This window comes from Sprattus sprattus (assembly GCF_963457725.1).
Source record: "Sprattus sprattus genome assembly, chromosome: 2".
In the NCBI taxonomy this organism is placed as follows: domain Eukaryota; kingdom Metazoa; phylum Chordata; class Actinopteri; order Clupeiformes; family Clupeidae; genus Sprattus; species Sprattus sprattus.
Window position 1 is genome coordinate 42,812,822 of NC_137921.1, and position 24,571 is coordinate 42,837,392.

At 42.7% G+C, this 24,571-nt stretch overlaps 1 protein-coding gene across 2 annotated transcripts in view; it reads left to right on the forward strand.

The window, feature by feature from the left end:
* Nucleotides 1-466: 466 nt before the first annotated feature.
* Nucleotides 467-24,571, forward strand: part of impact (impact RWD domain protein) — a 72,892-nt gene continuing 48,787 nt past the window's right edge. The window contains exons 1-5 of one of the 2 annotated variants that reach the window (XM_080832329.1): nucleotides 467-716; nucleotides 1,124-1,252; nucleotides 2,539-2,591; nucleotides 5,783-5,845; nucleotides 6,142-6,227. In XM_080832329.1, the coding sequence (XP_080688455.1) occupies nucleotides 681-716; nucleotides 1,124-1,252; nucleotides 2,539-2,591; nucleotides 5,783-5,845; nucleotides 6,142-6,227 (367 nt within the window). In that variant the 5' untranslated portion in view covers nucleotides 467-680. The remainder of the gene's footprint in view (nucleotides 717-1,123; nucleotides 1,253-2,538; nucleotides 2,592-5,782; nucleotides 5,846-6,141; nucleotides 6,228-24,571) is intronic. The other variant, XM_080832330.1, reaches the window with a different exon arrangement.

A 24,571-nucleotide genomic window follows, 5' to 3' on the forward strand; every position in this document is an offset into this window, starting at 1 on the left:
TGGACTGCAAGTTCACGAGAACTCGGATCAAATCAGACACGGAGTGCACTCGTTATTATGCAAACAAACAAATAAATAAATGTAATAATAGTTAGACGACTGAAAGTTCATGCAAAGCTCACACAAAACGTAACATGTTTGAGAATGATGCAAAACTATGATTTGTCAAGTCACACAAAATGAAAAATCAGCTGGCTCTAAACCACATTACGTTGCAAATGGGAAGACAACAATTTGAGGCATTTTAGTTGTTAACGCGCTAGCAAAACAGTGCCCCGGAAGTAAAATGTGCACGCGCACTCGAGAGTAAACGATTGGAAAAGTTTGTTATTGGTTAGAATTAGAAAACGTCATGGTTATCTTTCTGTTTATTGGTTAAGGGGCGGGGCCATACGTAACACACATGATAGCCACTGTGTGTGTTAACAACACATGCACTATGACTTACTTCTGTTGATAACTGTCAGTTGACATTTTGTATTTATTAGCTGTTGATGGCTAGAAGTACTTTCTGTCCTTTGAGTTCAGGCATTTGCTTGGTTAGAGTAGCAGAAACGGACACTGTAAATCGATTGATTAAAACTGCTGGCGGAGGCTGGTGTCACCACAGTTTGCATGAAAGCAACGTGGACTCTTCCAGCTTTCTTTACAGCATGAATCGGTAATCAGTTAGCACAACCATGGCTTATCAGGATATGGGCGATCTGCAGTCTCAGGTATGCTACTAGTGCAGCTACAGAAAAAAGTACTTAAGATAGACGGAATGATATGAATAAAGCTAATGTTATGTGACGTCTAAACTTTTAGAGAGATCTCGTCATACATACGACCGAAATAGCTAGCCAATGTAGTTAACTAACGTCATGTCTCATTTTATTACTTTAGAAATTGTTTGTAGCCTGCTGTGCATTATTCATCAACATGTCAATACGAAACGTAACAGCTTGCAAACACCTAGGCTATTAAGTGGCAGCGACATAACGTCGCCTCCTGTGTAAGAGAGTGTTAGCAAGGAATTACTGCTCTAAGTCAAATAACGTGTATGTGATTCACTGCAGCCAGAACCAAAACCTTGCCATCAAAGTTGTTCATTGATTTTCACTATTCTTTGTGTTCTGTTCAGGTTGATGAGATTGAAGCTCTGTCATCCATATATGGTGACGAATGGTGTGTGATTGATGAAGCTTCAAGAATATTTTGCATCAAAATATCTGACAGTTCAGACCATCCAAAATGGACGGCTTGTTTACAGGTAAGGCTTGTCTTCAGGGGCCGGTATTTCAAAATGATCCAACAGGATTAATCCTCCTGGATTGGATTAAATCCTGATCAGATCCTAAAAACGGGTATTTCAAAGCAAATCTGATCCTGAAGATTCAGATTCAGATTTGGGAATCCAATCCTGCCTTTGATCTGGATTAAACACTGCTGTTGAGTATTTCAAAACTTTAGCGGGAAATCTGGATCAGTTTGATCCTAAAAATCAGGATTACCCTGATCCCACCTCAGAGGTGGATTTGAGGGAGATTACATGTAAATGTTTAAACAGCGTAAGTGTAACTGCTCCTAAAGTTCTTTGTTTGATACAGTGGCTACACTTTACTGCTGTTTGATCAATGTTTATTTATTTGCACGTTCCTTTTTTTCCAGCAAACACAGGGAAAGTTTGAATATGAATGCCTTATTTAAGTAACAGTTTTTTGTTAAATTATACCCACTGATAAAAGCCTCCACTGAAAATCAGTCAAATGTATTTATTAACATGCATTCAGCACACACAATTAAATTTCATAGCCAAAGCTCAAAAGGTTATGCCATTTACAGCAGGTCTGTGTTAACTGCCTGACTTGTCTTTCCACAAACATCTGTAAAGTAAAGCAAATATTAAGGTTTTAAGGCTGTCCCTTTTGTTGACAACTGTTTCCTAAAAATATATGTACAACACATTTTAAAATCTACACACAATGCCTTGATGCATTAGAATGTGGTCTGTGGACCGCGACATACAGACGCTAGCCTATTTACCAACTGTTTAGCTCCTTAACACAGGAGTCAATGGAGCAGCGTTAGCTCGTATTAGCGCGAACTCTGCTTAATTAGAGATCGCCGAGCTCTTCTTTCAACTTTGTGCTGATTTACGTAATTGGATAACTCAATATAATGATTGCATTTCATCTAGTCTAAGGACGCATCAACACTGACCAAGATTATACTTTAATTTAGTGACAAAAGTTGTGTTAGCTTCTCCTTTTTCTGCTAAAAAGTTCGGTCCATTTCCTGTTTCCTGTCTGTGATCCAGGGGGCGGGACGGATTTGGACATCCCAATCTGCCGGTATCAGGATCACTCTGATCCAATCCAGCAAAGTTTTGAAATACCGGGATAGATCAGGTTGATCCGTGGCTGAGGACAGGGGGATTTGGTTATCCGGATCATTCTGATCTGGATTACAAGTTTTGAAATACCGGCCCCAGGTGATCAGTATATCTGTTGTAAAAGTAACAGTATTGGTTCAGGTTGTACTGTATTTGTCTTTTAGACGATTCTACCTCCAGATTACCCAAGCAGAGCACCACCTTTATATCAAATAAAGTAAGTTTGAATTAAATAAGTTCCCTGTCGTAATGAAAATGATATGGGATAGTATTTGTGTCATTTCATTTATTTTTCACCCAGAATAATAAAACACCCTTGCAGATGAATGTTGTAGAGCATAAAGAAAGTTTTAGGGAGCTTACTCATTAGCACGTTAGGCATACCATGGTATGTCTGTAGTATATAGGCTATATTCAGGGAATGTGCTTTGAATGTGCTGTAAAATGAAGGGTGGGCTGAATTTGATGGACAAAGTGGAGATGTCTGTTCTATTTGCAGAGACTGTGTCTAGTTTGTACAGATGGGGCACTCATACTGGTCAGCAGCATCCACTCAGCAGTTAAAATACAAACAACAACAAAAATGTGCCCACACTGGGCAATGGACAAAGCTTCTTTCCCAGATAGCAAGCATATATTGGTCCACCGGTGGATTTTGATCGGCACCCTACAGGTGGTTTGCCACTCCTGGGCCGCTGTCAGACCACCATCATCTTTAGTTTAACTCGGCATGGATATTAAGAAAATAACATGAAATGTTAGCAATTTCTGGAATTACTCTATTTAAAATATCAGCTGCTCAACAGAAGTTAATGGCACTAGATGAATCTCAAGGTGAAACATATTTGGCATGGCAAATTAAAGACTTATGTTAATGAAGAAGTATAAATTAATAAGAAAAAAAATATTGTAAAGCAAGTGGCAAAACGGTGGGCCGTTTGTAAGTCACCAGTGAATCGCCCAGAAACCGATGAGCAAAAGGCCAGTGGCCTGCCAACTTGTACTCCCAGTGGGCCGATAGGGGACCACTAGCCTTTTGCTATCTGCGTTTGCACACTATCACCTTGTTCAGGAAGTTGACAAGCAAACTTAATAACAGTCTTGCCTTATAGGGAAACTAAAGCAGTAGGCTGTACACTGTGGATCTTTAGATAGCCTTGTCATTGTTCATAGCTATTGCAGTTATTGAAATCGGAAACTGTACGATCACTGTTTATTTGTACTGCATTATATAATTCAGCTGGTAAGCATGCCACTCCTTGCAGAGAGTGACCTCAATACCATCGTCACCACAGAGCACAAGCTAGGCTGATGCTCAGGGGCCGGTATTTCAAAACTTGTAATCCAGATCAGAATGATCCGGATAACCAAATCCCCCTGTCCTCAGCCACGGATCAACCTGATCTATCCCGGTATTTCAAAACTTTGCTGGATTGGATCAGAGTGATCCTGATACCGGCAGATTGGGATGTCCAAATCCGTCCCGCCCCCTGGATCACAGACAGGAAACAGGAAATGGACCGAACTTTTTAGCAGAAAAAGGAGAAGCTAACACAACTTTTGTCACTAAATTAAAGTATAATCTTGGTCAGTGTTGATGCGTCCTTAGACTAGATGAAATGCAATCATTATATTGAGTTATCCAATTACGTAAATCAGCACAAAGTTGAAAGAAGAGCTCGGCGATCTCTAATTAAGCAGAGTTCGCGCTAATACGAGCTAACGCTGCTCCATTGACTCCTGTGTTAAGGAGCTAAACAGTTGGTAAATAGGCTAGCGTCTGTATGTCGCGGTCCACAGACCACATTCTAATGCATCAAGGCATTGTGTGTAGATTTTAAAATGTGTTGTACATATATTTTTAGGAAACAGTTGTCAACAAAAGGGACAGCCTTAAAACCTTAATATTTGCTTTACTTTACAGATGTTTGTGGAAAGACAAGTCAGGCAGTTAACACAGACCTGCTGTAAATGGCATAACCTTTTGAGCTTTGGCTATGAAATTTAATTGTGTGTGCTGAATGCATGTTAATAAATACATTTGACTGATTTTCAGTGGAGGCTTTTATCAGTGGGTATAATTTAACAAAAAACTGTTACTTAAATAAGGCATTCATATTCAAACTTTCCCTGTGTTTGCTGGAAAAAAAGGAACGTGCAAATAAATAAACATTGATCAAACAGCAGTAAAGTGTAGCCACTGTATCAAACAAAGAACTTTAGGAGCAGTTACACTTACGCTGTTTAAACATTTACATGTAATCTCCCTCAAATCCACCTCTGAGGTGGGATCAGGGTAATCCTGATTTTTAGGATCAAACTGATCCAGATTTCCCGCTAAAGTTTTGAAATACTCAACAGCAGTGTTTAATCCAGATCAAAGGCAGGATTGGATTCCCAAATCTGAATCTGAATCTTCAGGATCAGATTTGCTTTGAAATACCCGTTTTTAGGATCTGATCAGGATTTAATCCAATCCAGGAGGATTAATCCTGTTGGATCATTTTGAAATACCGGCCCCAGATGTCTTTGAACTATCGGTGTCCCGAGCTGTCTTTTATTAACACACCTATCCCTTACCAATGGATACTACTGTGGTTTACCAGATTGGCATGTTTGGCAGTTGGAGGAAATAGGAGCTGAAAGAAACCATTGTTAACATAAATCATCTGCTAATGAACCTGTTGCCTCTGACATTTATAAATCCTCACTTCATCAGTGAATTTAAATGCACAGGTGGTGCTTGTCACCAGAGGATCCATACTCACAGCATTTGTTGTTGTCCAAGTTCATTATGGTACTGCACCATTGCCATTGTGTACTCTATATTCTGTATTGCCTCATTTGTATTCAGCTGTGGGTTCAAAACTTAAGGTTGTCAGGGCAACTTGAACAGAAACACCAAATACAGCTGCAATAAATGTAATTTAATAATAGGCGAATAAACTAATTTCCATCAACCTTAGTTTTATTATACCCTATGGGAATCAGGAATTAATTCACCCGCTTCCAGCAAATAAATGTCTTATTCAGTCCATGCCTGTTTTAGTTAGTCTTACATGCCTTGATGTTTTTGTATTTTTCCCCTAACTAAAAACATTGAGACAAAAGTGGCATGTATTATTATATTCTAAAATACCTCTATAACAACATGAGAGTAAAAGGAATGTATTTAAATTAAATCTAAACATACTCTTGCACAAAACTCCATATTCCCCACAGGGAATAACGTACTTCTAAAGGTTAAAAGATTGATTATAAAGCGTTTCCACTCGGGATGTCCTATTTGAATGGTCAACATTCGTATTGAAGTTGGATGGAAACCCAGTTACTGATAGGCATCTGTGTTAGACAAGTTCAGGTGCACGTATCTTTAAATTTAAATTTGGTGTTTTGCATATTTTTCAGTGCTGGGTGGTTGAGAGGTCCAGAAAGAACGGAACTGTCAAACAGTCTAGAAGAGATTTATTTGTGAGTATACCCAATGTAATACTGTTATCTAGACACAAAGTTTGGCAGAAGGGTTAAGCGGTTGACAATTGCAAAAGGCTTTTGGCAGGATTATACAGTATATTCTATGAATCCCACATCCATCTATCTATTTGACAATGAGGTCTATTATCTTAGTGGATTTTGTCCAAGTGGGTTTCTCACGCTTGGAAAAAGACTGGTAAATACCAACTAGCGGCTTACAATGGCATGTATAGCTATAACAAATGTACAGCTGCAGACACCTACATAATGTAAATTAATTTATGTTAAATCAGGGAGAATGCTGGGGAGAGTATCCTCTATCTTTGGGTGGAGAAAATTCGGGAATTTCTTGTGGAGAAGTCTCAAAGCTCAGATTTGGGTAAGAGGCCAATATTTGCAAAATGGCATTACCGGATCCCACCCCCCCCCCCCCCACACACACACACACACACACACAGTGTTTGAGGTTCTATTACCAAGGCAGAGATGACTGAGTGAAGTGCACTTTATATTTGCCAGTGGTTTCCTGGTCTGAACACTATTTTTCTGCTCATCATGCTTTGTTTCTCTGTGTTGAATGGATTCCCTACAAGGTCAGCATTGTGTGTCATTTGTCATACACTAGGTGGCTTTACTGAAACTAAACAGCTGCTCTGTAAAGATAGGGAGCTGGGAGATACACAAACCAGCGCTTGCAGTAAATTAAATATGCAATTAGTCCTATTCATGGTGATGCCTTTTATAAACCTCTAAACAGTAGCACAAAATGGAGAACTACATACAGTGCCACTTGAAAGTATGTGAACCCCTTGAGCACTTAAGCGTTTTCTGTTGTTTTACCATGATTTTTCATTTTTTTATCACCAATTTTCCATAGATGAAATGTCAGGTTTATGTTTATCATTTGCATGTACTTGTTTAGAAGAAATTGTTTGAGAAGCTGAAAAACTACATGAAACATGGAATTAGTCCATTTCAAAAGTAAGTGAACCCCCAGCTGAATTGATAAAGTCAAGCAGGTAACAGATTCAGTGAAACTTATTTGGGTGAATAATTAGTCAATTGAGCAAACCGATCATCTGAGACATCCTTAGGGAAAGGTTTGGGCAACACAGATTAAAAGAGAGAGGAAACCAACCAAACTACTGTAGTGCCAAGGTGTACCCACACAGATCAACAATGCCGAGAGGAAACGAGATATCCGAGAACATCAGAAAGAAGGTACTGACAGCCCATCAGTCTTGGGAAAGCTATAAGACCATCTCCAAAAGATTCCAGCTCCATCCATCCATCCAAGACAAATAATTTTGAAATGGAGGGCATTCAACATGACCGCATCTCTGCCTAGAAGTGGACGCCCATCAAGACCATCACCAAGAAGCACCAGAAGAAGAATAAATCAGGTAAAAGTCAACCCACACATCACCTCTAAAGAGTTTCGGACCTCTCTGGCAGCATCTGGGGTAAATGTACATGGGTCTACAATCAGACGAAAATTGTTGGTTTTGATCGTGACAAAATAATTCTATCTCGGACTCATCTGTTTAAAGAAGGGACTTCCAGAAGGCCTTTGGTTTATCCAAGTGCTCTCGGGCAAAGTTGAAACGGGCAGTTTTGTTCTTTCTTGAGAGCAGAGGCTTCCTTCTAGCAACTCGATCATGAATGTCATGTCTATTCAATTTTCGTCTGATTGTAGAACCATGTACATTTACCCCAGATGCTGCCAGAGAGGTCTGAAACTCTTTAGAGGTGATGTGTGGGTTGACTTTTACCTGATTTATTCTTCTTCTGGTGCTTCTTGGTGATGGTCTTGATGGGCGTCCACTTCTAGGCAGAGATGCGGTCATGTTGAATGCCCTCCATTTCTAAATTATTTGTCTTGGATGGATGGATGGAGCTGGAATCTTTTGGAGATGGTCTTATAGCTTTCCCAAGACTGATGGGCTGTCAGAACCTTCTTCCTGATGTTCTCGGATATCTCGTTTCCTTTCGGCATTGTTGATCTGTGTGGGTACACCTTGGCACTACAGTAGTTTGGTTGGTTTCCTCCCTCTTTTAATCTGTGTTGCCCAAACCTTTCCCTAAGGATGTCTCAGATGATCGGTTTGCTTAATTGACTAATTAAGCACCCAAATAAGTTTCAGTGAATCTGTTACCTGCTTGACTTTACCAATTCAGCTGGGGGTTCACTTACTTTTGAAATGGACTAATTCCATGTTTCATGTAGTCTTTTGGCTACTCAAACAATTCCCTCTAAAAAAAGTACATGCAAATGATAAACATAAACCTGACATTCCTTCTATGGAAAATTGGTGATGAAAAAAATGAAAAATCATGGTAAAACAACAGAAAACTCCTAAGTGGTCAAGGGGTTCACATACTTTAAAGTGGCACTGTATATTACTTTCACAAGTAGGCATTGTGACTATTTATATATCTTAATGCTTAATAATATAAAATTGTCTTGCTAGCTCTAAGGCACTTTAGTTTGTTTTGTCAAGGGTACATAGCAGGGTCTCAGAACAGTTCCCTTGTGTCATGGGCTAGAAGAACCAGGCACTGCAATTCAAATATATCCATTGACAACCTGTCACAACTGTGATATTGCGGTGCCACAAAATATGCAATGTTTATGAGAAGCATGCATACCAATTTGGCCAGAATCTTTCAGAGGTCCTGTTACCCCTGCACACATCATTTGTTCTCTGACACTACTGATCTGCTGCACTGCTTTTGCTTTGAAAGTCATGGTAGTCTGGCGGCGTCCTCGGTTTTGAACAAAAGTCTTTTGATCTGGCCGGTTTTATGAAATGCAATTATGTGTAAAGCATCCTGTGGAAATATAGATGGATGGTGCCTCGGACCAGTTTTCTTTCATTTGTTTGTTCGTCTGCTGAAGCAAGACCCTGGGGAAAGATACAATCGCTACCCAAGAAAACCTCCATTACTGACACGAAATCTTGTTTGGAGTTCTTATTGGAGACTAAAAGATTACATTGTATTGATGACGGGCTCAAAATTGATCCGGGGAGCTTGCGCCTCTGTGTGTTTATCTCAGGTCTGTGTGGACAAGGACCTCTTTCATGAGAGAGGCTCCATTTAATATACCTGGTCTTCAGTACTCATGCTTTATTCTTTTTTCTTCTCATCATCTTCTCAGACAAATATTCCTGGGTCTTTTCTCCGTTTCCAAATTAGTGTCTGATGTAGATAATACAGAGCCTAGAAACGACTTTCAAATAGTGAGATGTTATCATGCTACCTTGCTATCTTATAATTCTGTGACATTATTATGTATGGGTATTTATGTGAGTCTGTATTTCACATAAATAAGGCCCTGATTTATTACAAATAATTACAGGTTTGCATCTCTTGTCTGTTTTAATGGGGAAGTCCGCTTGCAATTCCAGACGTGTTGTCCAAGTGCAAAGTACAAAACACATTCTTCACAATGCCTCTTAGTAGTATTTTTCCCTAAACCTTGAAGTAATTAGAAAAAATCTGACATTGTTTTTTTAAAAATGAATGTGATGACCAGCTAGGTATTAATGTGAGACACATTGTTAACTCGAGGCTAATCTCATTGTGGTAAGCCTGATCATGTAACACTTTTCATCATCTGTCCTTTTTGTTAAAGTAACATTATGCAACAATTTTATCTTCAAATAACAGCTTCAATATGATTTTGGCGGTACACTGACTTGTAATACGGAGAATGACATTTGAGCCACCGCAAGAGTACGCTTGGTATTGCATATATATACGTAACTTTGGTGACAAGTCAAGAGACCTTTTGCCAAAACTACCTAATGCTTTATGGCACCACCGCGGGCAACAACATCTAGACCCATTCGCAGCTGTAAACTTAACCAAGGGGGTAACCAAGCAAGAGATCAAACAAGTTTCCAAGCAAGTCAGATGCCGAGCTGGCCTTCTCCCTGTTTGACTAGTCAGTAAAAACGTATTAGCTGCCTTGTGTTGTGCTTGCTTGATGTTTGACTGGTGTTACACTACAAACTCCACATTCAAACCCTTAGAAAACAATGTATATGGGCTGAAAACGTGGGCACTATTTCAGCAAAATGTGTGGTTGTGTTAGCGTTTATCTCAGATGTCACAATAAATCTTGTGATATTACAGTCTACATGCCTCTTTGGCTTTGGCTTAAATATCCTTCAGCTTGGCAACAAATACATGTGTACACTGTCCATTAGGCAAACTCATATTGCGCGATTTGTATTTACGACAGTGGTGTAAAAGTGAGCTACAGGGGGAACTCGGCAGCAAAAAAATACCAATTCTTGCAGAATGGGGCTTTAAATTTACAAGAATATCCACGTAACCATCTACAATGTCCTCTTGTAGCTATTGCTAAACAATGTAGGTCATCATATGTATTTGCCACATGAAGTCATGATGCTGTGTTGAAGTTTATGTAATGTGTCTGGCCTCATGACTGTTGAATTGTCTTTTAACAAAGGTTGTCTCCCGATTTCCATGTTTTAGGTTTCACTTGTTCCACAGTATTTGTCAACATAATGTGCCATCCGTTAGACTGCACATTCATAGCAGCACTCTTTATGCGAAATCTTGGTAAGTGGGGGCCTACATTACTGTAAATGTTTGTTTTGTATAGCATAAAAGGTGCTCCAGTTTTACAGGTTATAAGGTGTTTGTTGAACAATGTGATTGTTGATCGACATGCAGTACAGTTTTGGCAAGGCGCGTGTGTGCAGAATTGGATGGGTTTACCACTCTTTGTGTATTTATTTATGGAGTGTTGTTTGTGTTGAGTGTTGAGGAAAATGGAAAAAGAAAATAATGTGACTGAAAATGCAGAGGCGGACTAGTCCTGTAGAATTGTCCAAAATCGATGTGTATGTGAACGGCACAGCAATCCAGACAATGAGGTAATGCAAGAAAGTTAGAATATCTATTCCTCTACTGCAGCATTGACAGACACCAACTACAGTGCTTAGGGTGAGGGGGGACATTGAGTGCAAAAAGCCTCTACTATACAAGATACAGATTAACAGATGGTGTCAGCAAAAAGTTAGGGTGGTGGAAAATGTGAGTGCACGGCAGGGTTTCTGGAGAAGTTGTCAAAGTTTTCGATATTGATTTGATTGATTGTGATGGTATTGTCCAGTATGACAAACAAACGTGGGGCTACACTTATGAATGTGATTGTCAAGTGCATGGTTGCATATTGGGTAACAAAGAATAACAATACAGTTTGCTGCTTCAGTGTCTTTAGATATTTTTGTCAGATGTTACTATGGAAGACTGAAGTATAATTACAATCGTTTAATAAGTGTCACTGGCTTTTATTGGCAATTACATGAAGTAAATGCAAAAAGTCAATATGTGCAGTTTTGACCCTTCTTTTTCAAGACCTCTGCAATCCGCCCTGGCATGCTGTCAATTAACTTCTGGGCCACATCCTGACTGATGGCAGCCCATTCTTGGAGTTTGTCAGAAATAGTTTTTTTTTGTTTGTCCACCTGCCTCTTGAGGATTGACCACAAGTTCTTAATGGGATTAAGGTCTGGGGAGTTTCCTGGCCAATGGACCCAAAATATCAATGTTTTGTTCCCCGAGCCACTTAGTTATCCCTTTTCTTATGGCAAGGTGCTCCATCATGCTGGGAAAGGCATTGTTCATCACCAAACTGTTCCTGGATGGTTGGGAGAAGTTGCTCTCAGTTGCTCTCAGTTAATCCCATTGAGAACTTGTGGTCAATCCTCAAAAGGCGGGTGGACAAACAAAAAAAACTATTTCTGACAAACTCCAAGCATTGATTATGCAAGAATGGGCCGCCATCAGTCAGGATGTGGCCCATAAGTTAATTGACAGCATGCCAGGGCAAGCTTTGTGAAAATGGATCGATTTTACAATTTTAGAATGGGTTGAAACAGTTTTCACTGCCAAAGTCATTAGCTGCATAAGTATGCAGTGTTTGCATGTATGTGTATGACACTTTCTCAAAGAATTTTCTCAGCTGCTGATTTTTGACTGGTACCAAAATACTATGCAGATTCAGGCAGAACCTATAATAAAATTATCTCGGTTATAGATATAACCTCGGTTCCCTGAGTTAGGGACCAGATGTGATAGACGGGAAATGACCTGTGCATTGACCAATCAAAGTACTTTCTATTCACGCCGGAAGGCCGAATTGCGGCAAATCACCACCCTGAGCCCGCCCCCTCAGGTGTCTATATATTGAAGGTGAATATGCCGCCCTGCCTCTGAAGACTCTGAGCCTTTGAGCCTCCAGAATAACACATGCACTGTGCACGCAACCATATCACATCTGGTCCCTAACTCAGGGAACCGAGGTTATATCTATAACCGAGATGTTCCCTATCGCAGTCGGGACTTGTGATTGATGCGATGTGATTGATGGGACCGTGTCTAATCCCGCGTGTCTAATCCCGCGTGCCACAGTGTCGGCCAATATATGTATACACACGCCAAATAATAAAGGTGTGGCGAGAGCTCCAGCTTGCAGCTTTGCAAATGTCATCCACTGTCATACCCTTAAACAGGGCCCAGGATGACGAAACCCCACAAGTAGAATGCGCACGAAGCTTCTCCGGGGGTTCCAATGACAAACTTGTATAGGACAAAGTGATAGCCTCCACCAGCCACCGGGAGAGGCTCGACTTTGCCAGGGGTTTGCCTTTGGCGCTTGCACAAAAGCATACGAATAATTGATCCGATTGCCTGAATAAACCAGTGCGCTCTACATAAATGCGTAGATCGCGCACTGGGCAGAGTTTGTGCAAGCGCTCCTCCTCCGCTGATGCGAAAGGAGGGGGCGAGAATACGGCCAACTCAATGACCTGGTTACGAAACGGAGTTGTCACTACTTTGGGTGTGTATGCTGCGTTAGGCCGCAATACTACCCTGTCCCCGGCAATCGAAAACTGAATGCACGACGGGCTGACAGACAGAGCTTGCATGTCACCGACGCGCTTCGCTGACACCAGTGCCAAGAGCAGCGCAGTCTTCCAAGAAGCAAACTTCAAGTCCACCGTTTCTAGAGGCTCGAACGGAGGACCCGTGAGCGCTCGTAACACCACTAGCAAATCCCAAGAAGGCAATAGGTGCCTGACAGGCACTCTAAGGCGCCTTATTCCAGCCATAAAGCGCGAAGCCAATGGATGATTACCCAGAGATTTGCCGTTAATGCCAATATGGCAGGCGGAAATAGCTGCTAAATACACTTTGATAGTAGAAGCAGCTTTTCCTTCATCAAACAATTGTTGCAAGAATTCCAAGATGATGCCCAAGGCGCAATCAATAGGGTCGTGCTGACGCGCAGCGCACCATCGCTCGAACATCCGCCACTTGAGCGTATACTCTCTGGCGGAGTCGAGTTTCAATGACAGATACCACGCCTGGAATGGACGCGCCTGAAGCATCCCGAGGGGGCTTGCCACTGCTGCGGCTGCGATCAAACCCAAGAGCTTCTGACAGCGAAGGGATGAAACCTTCTGTCCTAGTCTGAACATCTGCACGCAATCTCTGATAGCCTCTATTCGTGCTGGCGACAGACACAATGTCATTGAAACAGAGTTTACTGTCATGCCCAGGAAAGGCACCGTCTGCTGAGGACGCAGCAAGCTTTTCTCCTTGTTCAGAACAAATCCGAGGCGGTACAGGTGTGCTACCACAAGATGGCACTCCCGCACCGCCTCCGCTTCTGAGCGAGAAGCAAGAAGCCAATCGTCCAGGTAGTTGAATAAGCGAATGCCTATTTTTCTCAATGGAGCGATGGCAGCTTCTACGCACTTCGTGAATACTCTCGGAGCTAGGGAGAGACCGAATGGAAGTGCGTGGAACTGGTATGCTACTCCGCCGAATGCGAATCTCAGATACCTGCTGTGTCTGGGATGAATTGGAACATGGAAGTAAGCATCCTGGAGATCTAACGTGATCAGCCAATCGTTTGGCTTTATGAACTGAATCAGCCGGCGTGGAGTTAACATTTTGAACTTCAGCGGCATGAGATACTTGTTCAGTATACGTAGATCTAATATAGGGCGATAATTCCCGTCCTTTTTGGGGACGAGGAAATATTTGCTGTAATGTCCCGAGTTTGCATTCTCTGGCGACACTACGCTTATAGCCCTTTTCAAGAGTAACGCATCTATCTCCTATTGAAGGAAATGTGCGCGATCTCGCGGCACCCGTGATTGAATTACACTCGTGAACCTGGGCGGAGGCCTGGCGAACTGAAGAGTGTAACCCTGTAAAATCGTTTTCAGCACCCAGGGCGAGACTGCGCATGCGCGCCACCTCAAAACGCAGTCTGCCAGCCTGGGGCTTATATTGAATTTGTCGGCTACTAAGCGCTCATCACCAATCTGTCTAAACCTTGATCTGACCCCACTCCTATAGAGGAGGGTGAGATCTGGGGTTTCCCCCTCTTGGTTTGAATAAAAAATTGGTTTTGCGAATGCAACGGGTGCATCGCGGGAGGGGAAAAGCAAGCTTGTCTTGTGTCTGCGCCTCACGGGACAGTGTCGAGAACATGGGAATGTAGTGCTTGTGGGAACATTTTTGTCGTGCTGGACATGGGGTTTACATGAGCGCATCTGGCGACTGAACCGAGGCATCCATGACTGAAAAGCCTCGCGGCTCTTCTGCTCAGCCTCGAACTTCTCGTTCATGGCCCCCACCGCGTCTCCGAACATGCCTTTGACACTGACTGGAGCGTCAAGGAGTGGTGCTTTCTGCGATGAGCACCTGGTGAGGCGGAGAGACAAATCTGTTGCTCTCCGTAACTCCTCCACCGTCTCGTCTTCCCCCAGACGAGCTGCAAGCTCCGTGAGGAGCTTGGCTTGATAGCGATGGAGCAGCGCCGGCGTGTTCGAAGAACAGGCGGCTGCCCCGCAGCCAAGTAAGCCTTCTCGGCCATTATTCACGGGACCGTGTCTAATCCCGCGTGCCACAGTGTCAGCCAATATATGTATACACACGCCAACTCAGTCGCCTCGCCCTCATAGAGTGTGCTTATAACGGGGAAGGATTCAATATAAGAGAAAACGGGACCACTGATCCCATGCTTATGAATACTTATACCCATCTGCGCCATCCGCCTTTAATCCATAAAGGGAGACGGCCATACAGATAATAAAACATTGCATGTTGCATATGATCACAGATCACTCGCCTGCAACACGCTCTGCAGAAAACCAGGCTCCGCCACATCCATCATGTAGTAATTAATAAAGGTGTGGCGAGAGCTCCAGCTTGCAGCTTTGCAAATGTCATCCACTGACATACCCTTAAACAGGTCCCAGGATGACGAAACCCCACAAGTAGAATGCGCACGAAGCTTCTCCGGGGGTTCCAATGACAAACTTGTATAGAACAAAGTGATGGCCTCCACCAGCCACCGGGAGAGGCTCGACTTTGCCAGGGGTTTGCCTTTGGCGCTTGCACCAAAGCATACGAATAATTGATCCGATTGCCTGAATAAACCAGTGCGCTCTACATAAATGCGTAGAGCGCGCACTGGGCAGAGTTTGTGCAAGCGCTCCTCCTCCACTGATGCGAAAGGAGGGGGCGAGAATACGGCCAATTCAATGACCTGGTTACGAAACAGAGTTTTCACTACTTTGGGTGTGTATGCTGCGTTAGGCCGCAATACTACCCTGTCCCCGGCAATCGAAAACTGAATGCACAACGCGCTTCGCTGACACCAGTGCCAAGAGCAGCGCAGTCTTCCAAGAAGCAAACTTCAAGTCCACCGTTTCTAGAGGCTCGAACGGAGGACCCGTGAGCGCTCGTAACACCACTAGCAAATCCCAAGAAGGCAATAGGTGCCTGACAGGCACTCTAAGGCGCCTTATTCCAGCCATAAAGCGCGAAGCCAATGGATGATTACCCGGAGATTTGCCGTTAATGCCAATATGGTCCAGGAGCCAGGCCCTGAGCTGCCACAGCTCCAGCCTGGGGTGCCAAACCATCCCGCGAGCCTGTGAGAGGAGATCCCTGCGCAGAGGCCAACCATGGCCGATTGAGCCAATGGGGCGCCACTAATATCAACTCCAAGCCCTCCTCTTCCACTTTGCGGATTACCTGATGTAGCAGAGGAATCGGAGGGAATGCGTAAAGGCGCATGTCGGGCCATTGTTGGCTCAACGCGTCTACGCCTAACGGAGGGTTGTCGCCCCCCCCAGCGAAAACCACAGAGGGCAGCAGGCGTTTTCTCTGTTCGCGAACAGATCCACCTGTGCCCTGTAAAACCGAAGCCAAATCTGGTCGATCACCTGACGGTGAAGGCACCAGTCTGCCGCTTGAGGGTTGCCCCTCGACAGAAGGTCGGCTCCGTAATTGAGACGGCCTGGTATATGCACTGCCCTGAGAGAGCGAATGCGCTTCGCTGCCCACAGGAGTAGTCGGCTCGCCCAATGATAAAGCGCAGGGGAGAGCACCCCTCCTTGGCGATTTATGTATGCCATGGTGGACATGTTGTATGTTCTGACGAGAACGTGACGCCCGCCCAGAATGTGAATGAAGTGTCGAAGCGCTAGGAACACCGTTCGCAGTTCCAACACATTTATATGTGACATGGCTTGCGTTGATGACCAGAGCCCGTTTACAGAATATCCTTCGCATATCGCACCCCAGCCTGTAGTGGAGGCGTCTGTGGTGACGATAACGCGGCTCACTACTGCACCGAGCGGAGCCGCTTCCGAGAGGAAATGCGGGGATCGCCATACGGCCAAGGCCTGCCAGCATCTGCGATCCACCGTGATCAAGCGAAACTTGTCTCTGGCGGAGTCGAGTTTCAATGACAGATACCACGCCTGGAATGGACGCGCCTGAAGCATACCGAGGGGGCGTGCCACTGCTGCGGCTGCCATCAAACCCAAGAGCTTCTGACAGCGAAGGGATGAAACCTTCTGTCCTAGTCTGAACATCTGCACGCAATCTCTGATAGCCTCTATTCGTGCTGGCGACAGACAAGTCATTGAAATAGAGTTTACTGTCATGCCCAGGAAAGGCACCGTCTGCTGAGGACGCAGCAAGCTTTTCTCCTTGTTCAGAACAAATCCGAGGCGGTACAGGTGTGCTACCACAAGATGGCACTCCCGCACCGCCTCCGCTTCTGAGCGAGAAGCGAGAAGCCAATCGTCCAGGTAGTTGAATAAGCGAATGCCTATTTTTCTCTCTATTTTTTGGCGACTTTCCCAGGTGGTGGCGGGCACACCACCTCCCCACCCTTTCGCTTCAGGGGGCGGCGAACATCAGGGCACCTGTGGTCTGCCTCGTCCCCTCGTACCACGTCGTGTGGGTTTATGCGTGGCCCCGGAGCTTGTCTGTGCCGCTGGCTGCTGCTGCTGTTGCTGCTGTGGCTTAGCAGGCTGGGCTGGTGGCCGGAACGGGTTCTTGTTCCAGCCACGGCGCGCGGCCACCTTAGCTGGAGGAGCTGGGGATTGGAACCCACTCCGCTTCACGCCATAGTACTCTCCCTCCAACAATGCAGAACGCACGCTGGGCGGAGGGGGGAGGGGGAGACCAGGCCGGCTCGCCGCCCTCACCGCTACCTCGTGTAGCTGGTGAACCAGGTTCCTGGAGAGTGCCGTGGGCTTCGTAGCCCTCGGCGCGTCACCCATCACCATGTCTGTGTCCTCGTCCGAGTCGACCTCGAACGAATCATCCAACAGACTCCCTCCTCCGGCGTTGACGTCCAACTCATTGAGCTGGACGTCGAGCTCAGACAACGGCTCGGCGGCCTCCGCAGTCACCGCAGGCTTCGCCCCCGGATGCAGGTCCTCTCTCTCTCATAGAGAGAGGCGCTTCGTGGCCCGTGCCATCGTCATGGCGGCACAGAGCGCACATGCCGGAGGGATATCTCCGGACAACGCCGCCTCAGCGTGTCCCCTGCCGAGGCACAGCGTACAGCGGCGATGCCGGTCACCCTTCTCCCTGGCATGACCACAGTCAGGATAGACTCTGGACATCTTGAATCTGCAAAAGAGACACAATTAGCAAGAGCTAGTCAACGTAGCACGTTTTAAGCAATAGTGAACTAGCAAGTCGAAGACGAGCGTGGACACCAGCTGGACCGCAACTTGCTTAAGCGTAAAATATCCTTGCAGCACTCAGAGCTAGTAAGGAAAAATCCAACTCACCAACTCGAAAGAGTAATAAGCACACAAAGATAGAAAGGATACGCAAGCGTGAGAGAGTTCTTTGTCGATAGATCCGTAACCTCAAAGGCGAAGGGTCGAAAAGAGGCAGGGCGGCATATTCACCTTCAATATATAGACACCTGAGGGGTCGGGCTCAGGGTGGTGATTTGCCGCAATTCGGCCTTCCGGCGTGAATAGAAAGTACTTCGATTGGTCAATGAACAGGTAATTTCCCGTCAATCACATCGCAGTCCCGACTGCGATAGGGAACAATAGTTATTCATCATCTACCAACGGTGCGGTGAGCTGTCATGTTGCTTGAACACAGCGGGCAGTGCATTTGACAAGGGTCTAGGTGGTTATTCAATTAAGAGGATGAAAATAAATGGAGTACAAAGATATTAGCCTGCATGATTACTGTAATAAAATCAACTGAATGGCAAGGAAATTGTGAAAAACATGACAACAGAAAGAGTGGACTGAAAGTACAAAGAATAAAAAATGGACAATGTCTGGAGATTCTTTTGAAGTGTCTCATTTTGCACACACAAAGGGCGCATTGCAGGCAGAGAAAGACTTACCTGGAAATGCATTTTTAATTGTTTTGTTTATATTGTTTCATGCATTTTGAATGGCAGCTTGAAGATCCCAGCTCATACGTTATGTATGTTGGACTGTAATAATCACAGTGGATAAAAGCGATATTAGTTTCCACTGTTTACCTATCTATACACTCATATGCTGTGTGAAAAATGACAATACTTTGAGCAGCTCTCTTGAATGGTAACTCAGTTTGTTTTCAGACCAACCCTGATTTCACAACACAAACTCTGCCCACTGTTCCATACAGATGGCTCTTTGCTGGCTGATGTGCTTTCAGCAGTTGAGCCGGCTGTTCGTGGATCTGTGCTGGTAGCCATAATGTCCCACAGCAGCAGGGATCTGTGGTGTCCGGGCTCGGTGCTGTGCACTTGTGGCCCCACTCCAGCATGCTCCCTGGCCTTGTGGTGTGTAGCCACACCCTCCCACTGAAATCCATTTACAAATGTTTTCGATGGTGTGATGCCAATTTTTCTATGAAGTGGCTCCAACATGGTGCCATAATAACTCAGGCAGGATTACAGCAAAACTGTTCTGGCCTTCTTGTGTGTGTGTGTGTGTGTGTGTGTGTGTGTGTGTGTGTGTGTGTGTGTGTGTGTGTGGGGGGGGGGGGGGGGGGGGGTTTATGTCAAGCCATATTACTTTTAGTACTGTGATGCAGTATGTTCAGAAGTGTTATTGTGTCGTCAACATGTATTCCCCCTAGCCAAGCTTTGATAAGCCAGGCTCTAGTGGCGATAATCCTTTGTCAAGTTCTCTGTGAGCCTCAGCCTTATAATCAATCAGAGAAGCCACAAGTCATGAATGGATCACCAGGATGTCTGTTTAGTTTTTCAACACGCAAATGGAACAGGGGGGGATGAGAGATTCAAGTGTATAAAACCATGGCTAGCCCTAGCTTGATCAGCAGATTTTGCAATTAAATGGATTTTTTGGAAGAAGTGATGCTTTTGACAGAGATAAGGATACTGTACACATTATGTCTAGGGAACAGAAGAGTTTTTTCTGTGGTACCACTATCAGGCCCGTAGAGATTACCCCCACAGCCCCCACACCGCCGGGGGGCCTCGCAAGGGTGGGGGGCCTCGCGTGGCCCCCACCAAAAAAAATAATAAAAATGTACATTACATGGGATGCACACTATGGTCTTATGGTCTCGTCGTTGTTTCCAAAGTTGATACAGAAATAAAGAAAAAGATATATATAATTGAACTTTCTTTTTTAGCCAGGTTAGTGACAACATAGGTCAGAAGCAGGGGCGTAACTATAGGAGGTGCTGCACCTGGGCCGGTGGGGTGCCCAAAGACATACATACGTCTTTTGTCGGGGCCCCCTCAAATACTGCGTCAAATTGTTGACTCACAGATATGCTTGTGTTGAAAGCTAACTGTTTATATTATATTGGCAGTGTCTAATGCTATATGGGCCATTCTACCGAATTGGTGCAGTCATGTCGGAAATATTTAGATTTTTTAAATGTTTTATTCCCAAAACTTTGTCCGTATGTATATTGTACCATATCTAAAGTACACTTATCTAGTAAAAGAACAGTCCATATTTATATTGTATTTTCAGAATGTGTTGGAATGTTTTTCCTTCTCTGAAGAGTATTTTTACAACATTTTCTTGAAGGTTTTAACAATGATATCCATTAAAATGAAATTTTTACCAAATTTCCAAGTTCAATTTATTCAATTCATCAAAATCTAAGTGCAATATTTCTTTGTAAAATGCAAAATACTGATCATATTGATTCCAGAGTTGTTGATTGATGAAATTGAACATACATTTATCCAATCAGTATCATAACATTTTAGTTGATTACTCAATATACTTAATTTTTTACAAAACATCCAGTGTTTCGGTAGTGCTTCACTGTTTCGGTAGTGACTGCACTGTTGGATGGATGTTCATTTCTCTCCCAAAATCTTCCATAAGGTGCTCTGGGCCGCCCTTTAGTCCACACAACACATTTATTTAAAAATGACGGGATTGAACTACTTACCATTTCATTTTGTCACTACCGAAATCATCAGGTCACTACCAAATGTTTCGGTAGTGACTGTTTCGGTAGTGACTGTTTCGGTAGTGACAATTCTAGCTAACTTTAAGCATAAATAAAGAATTCTAGCAAACACGTGGCTAGCAAACAAATCTTTTAAGAGGTGTACACACATACAAACATAAGATTTTGCATAAAACCCCAAAAGGTTTACTTAATTGAAGAAAACATGGGTTTCGGTAGTGACAATTCTCAAGGTTACACGTCGATTTTCATACTTTGGAACACATTTATATCAAAACTATGGAATTTAGCTACTTACCATTCAACCATGAGGGACAGGGATGCAGTGTCACTGCATGGTCAAAAATGCTGGGTTGTGGCTAAAACACAGGCTCAGCCAATGGACTAAAACTCTTGTGTTTCTGTAGTGACATGAAAACTGGGGACATGATTTTTTGAGTATAGTTTATTTATTTAAAAATGAAACTCACAATAAATCTAAATATTCCAAGTTCTGTTTAAACCCAATCAGAAAGATCTTTGAAATTAGATAATTGAAAAATATCTAAAAAAATGTTAGTGTTATTTACAGCCATTGAAATTTAGATGTCAGGGTTGGGGACAGCTAATTCCCAATAGAAGTACCCTATAAATGATGATTTTGTATATATTTAGCTTATCACTATCTCATTTAATGCATTGGGTTTATATAGACCATAACATTTTCTTAGTAAATATCTATGCCTAAATACCTAATTGTTTTGTAAATAGTTTTTATTGTTGAGGGACTGCACTTTACACGAATTCGATAGAATGGCCCATATATTCTCTTAAAAGGCAAACTTATCTCCATCATGGTTTTTATAACTTGTTGGGGAAAGGTAGCAATTTATAACAAAATCATATGCTTATCCGACATACACTATAGAAACTATCAAAAAACTATTCAATGAAATGAATAAGTTCTTATTTTCTCTTATTTTAGTGATAAGAAATGATGATTGCTGGGTAATATGTATGTTGTTGTCCAATTGTCAAGTCTCTATTTGATCATGTGACAATACAATACGCTATAGTCTAACCAATTCGAAGGTCAACTAGTCGCCAGCCTACAACTAGCAGCAATGCAGCAGTGCAGCAGTTTGGCTGGAATCAGCATCGCTGCCCTCAGTGGTGTGTCAGCAACCGGTAATCAACAGGAAACCTATGGCTATTGTGGTAGATATACATTTCAAGATAGCCTACAATCATTATTAATCACTATTATTACAGTGCATGAAATGCCCTGTATTGTTATTCCTAGGCTTCTTCTTCTTCTTCTTCTTCTTCTTCTTGTTACCTTTTTCTGCGATTAATTCAGCCCGAACCGCTTAACGTAGAAACTTCATTCAAACTTTGTCGCGTAGGTCTTGTAAAGGACACTTATGCTATGTATTTTTCACTTTTCTAAACTTTATACTTTTTAAGATATTAAATAAAAACGAATCGAAATTTTCCCATTGACTTACATTGGGCCATTATGACATCATGATAGGGTCTTTAAACTGGCTTGCACCTGTGCTTCACTGACAGCTGTGCCAAATCAAAGGAACCTTTTCTCTGTCCCTCTCAATTTAACTGTAACTAGGAACATTAAGACACTTTCCATTCTCTACTTTTTTTCTCTCCATCTTTCTCTCTATCCCTCTCAGTCTACTTTCTCTCACACTCAATCTCTGTTCTTCACTCCATTTTTATCTCCTTTTTTCAATATTTTCACTCTCTTTTTCTCTTTCACTCTTCTTTCCTTCTTCCACTCATCTTTTCTTCTTCCACTCTTCTTTCCTTCTTTCACTTTTCTTTCCTTTCTTCACTCTCCTTTCTTCTTTCCTTCTTTCACTCTTCTTTCCTTTTCTTCTTTCCTTCTTCAACTATTATTTCCTTCTTTCACTCTTCTTTCCTTTCTTCACTCTTCTTTCTTTTCTTCTTCCACTCTTCTTTCTTTTCTTCTTTCACTCTTCTTTCCTTCATCCTCTCTTCTCTCCTTTCTTCACTCTTCTATCCTTTCTTCGTTCCTTCTTCCACTCTTCTTTCCTTTCTTCTTTCCTTCTTCTTTCTTTTCTTCTTCCTTTCCTAACTTTTGCATTTCATGCACTGGTATTTCCTTCAGGAAATGCATTTTCTAGTTATTACTTGTTACTTACTTAAGAAATGTTCCCATTGAGAGTCAAACAACACTCAGTTCATTGTGTACACATCCATCACTTTTGATATATGTCAGGTTGATTAATTAAACACTATTTATATCGATAACCAACGTTTCCGTTACGGTACTGACCACTATTGTACTGTATTCCACTTAGAGCTGTCTGATTTCTTGGTCCAGCATGGGTTGCAATCTCGTCCTTAATAACATTGTGGAGTAGAGGCTTTTAAAAATCTGATAATGATACAACGGCTGATATTCATTTTTAATGGAAACACATAATATAAAGATTTTCTCCAAGATATCGCATAGGGATTGAAGATCAATGATCTTAATGGGACATAATATGGTTTAAATAATTATTTGGCTGCCTAAAGACAATAAGAAATGTATAGACAAAACAATTATAAAGTAATAAGTACTGGAAGGCCTATAATTTTATTTTACCAAGCGTATTTAACCATGCGTTAACTTCCTTAGAGTAAACACTGTTGAAACGCAAGAAACTGAACTGAAACGAGGGGGCAAGATGTTTGAGTTAGCTCTCACTGTTATGTAGCTGTTATGTTACTTGTTTTAATATGCTCACGTTAATTTTGCATACATATAATTACAGTATGTGCAATAATTTGCTATATACCAAGTAGGCCACCACAAATGGCTAGCGGTGCAACGGACGTATGCAACGATGGAATTCTGTGTGTTGGTCAACAGCAGCAAAACCTGGTTGAAAAAAACTGCCCCAGCCAATTTTTTTAGGTTGCTAGCTTGTATGCCATACTGCATTGCCCAACAACCCAATTTGGTTCCCAAATGTTTCATAGCAGATCTCTCTTTGACAATAAGTCAATCGTTAATATTTTATAGGTTAAACATTTTTGATTTTGTTTAGATCAGAACTGATGTTTATAACGGATCTGGCCGGAACAAATACAGTTTTATGATTGGCTATCGATCGTTCCATTCTTTGCATTGTTTCATTTCTATAGGCTAAACAGTAGGGCCTGACCATATTGTATTGTATTGTATAGTACAAACTAGGCTATAACAGGCTAGTTAAAGGCTACTATGCTGTGAGAGCACTGCCATACTTAATTTGCCCAGAAGTTATTTAAAAAAAATGTTTGCCCTCAACTCCTCACAACTCAGACTCCAATGTATTGTGCAGTGGCCAGCTGAGATTCAGTTCTAGGAACAAAGCGTTCCGCTGAAGTTGCAATGCCCCCTTTGGTGGGCAAACTATGCAATGACAATACTGGCAATTTAGTTGAAGGATCCTTTACTTTGAAAATATATATCAACCATTATAAACGCTGATACCGATACATCGACAATGAACACGTTCATTTATCGGTCAGGCTCTAGTGTGGAGAGCACTCCAATGCTATGCGCACATAGTGATGAACGCAGTGGTGGTCCGTCAGGGCCTTCAAGGCCTTCTCTGCTGGCCTAAACATCATCAGAAAATAAATGTAATAGAATACATTTAATTTTAATATTTTCTTTTCATAAATATGTATTAAATTATTCCCCATAGTCCATTATCTTCATTTCATAGCTTCCAGCGTTGTTAATTTATGTTAGAGCTTTCATCCAATCATATTTCAGCTATCATGTGTTGCCACGCTCCAAGAAATCTTCCCCGAGAACAGAAATCTTCCCTGAGGCCTTCAGAATTGACATTGAAGGCCCGTGTACATCTGATTGGTTATCGCAACTGGCTGTTTCAGTTCATTTAAGTTGAATGAACTGAAACAGACAGTTGTGACAACCAATCA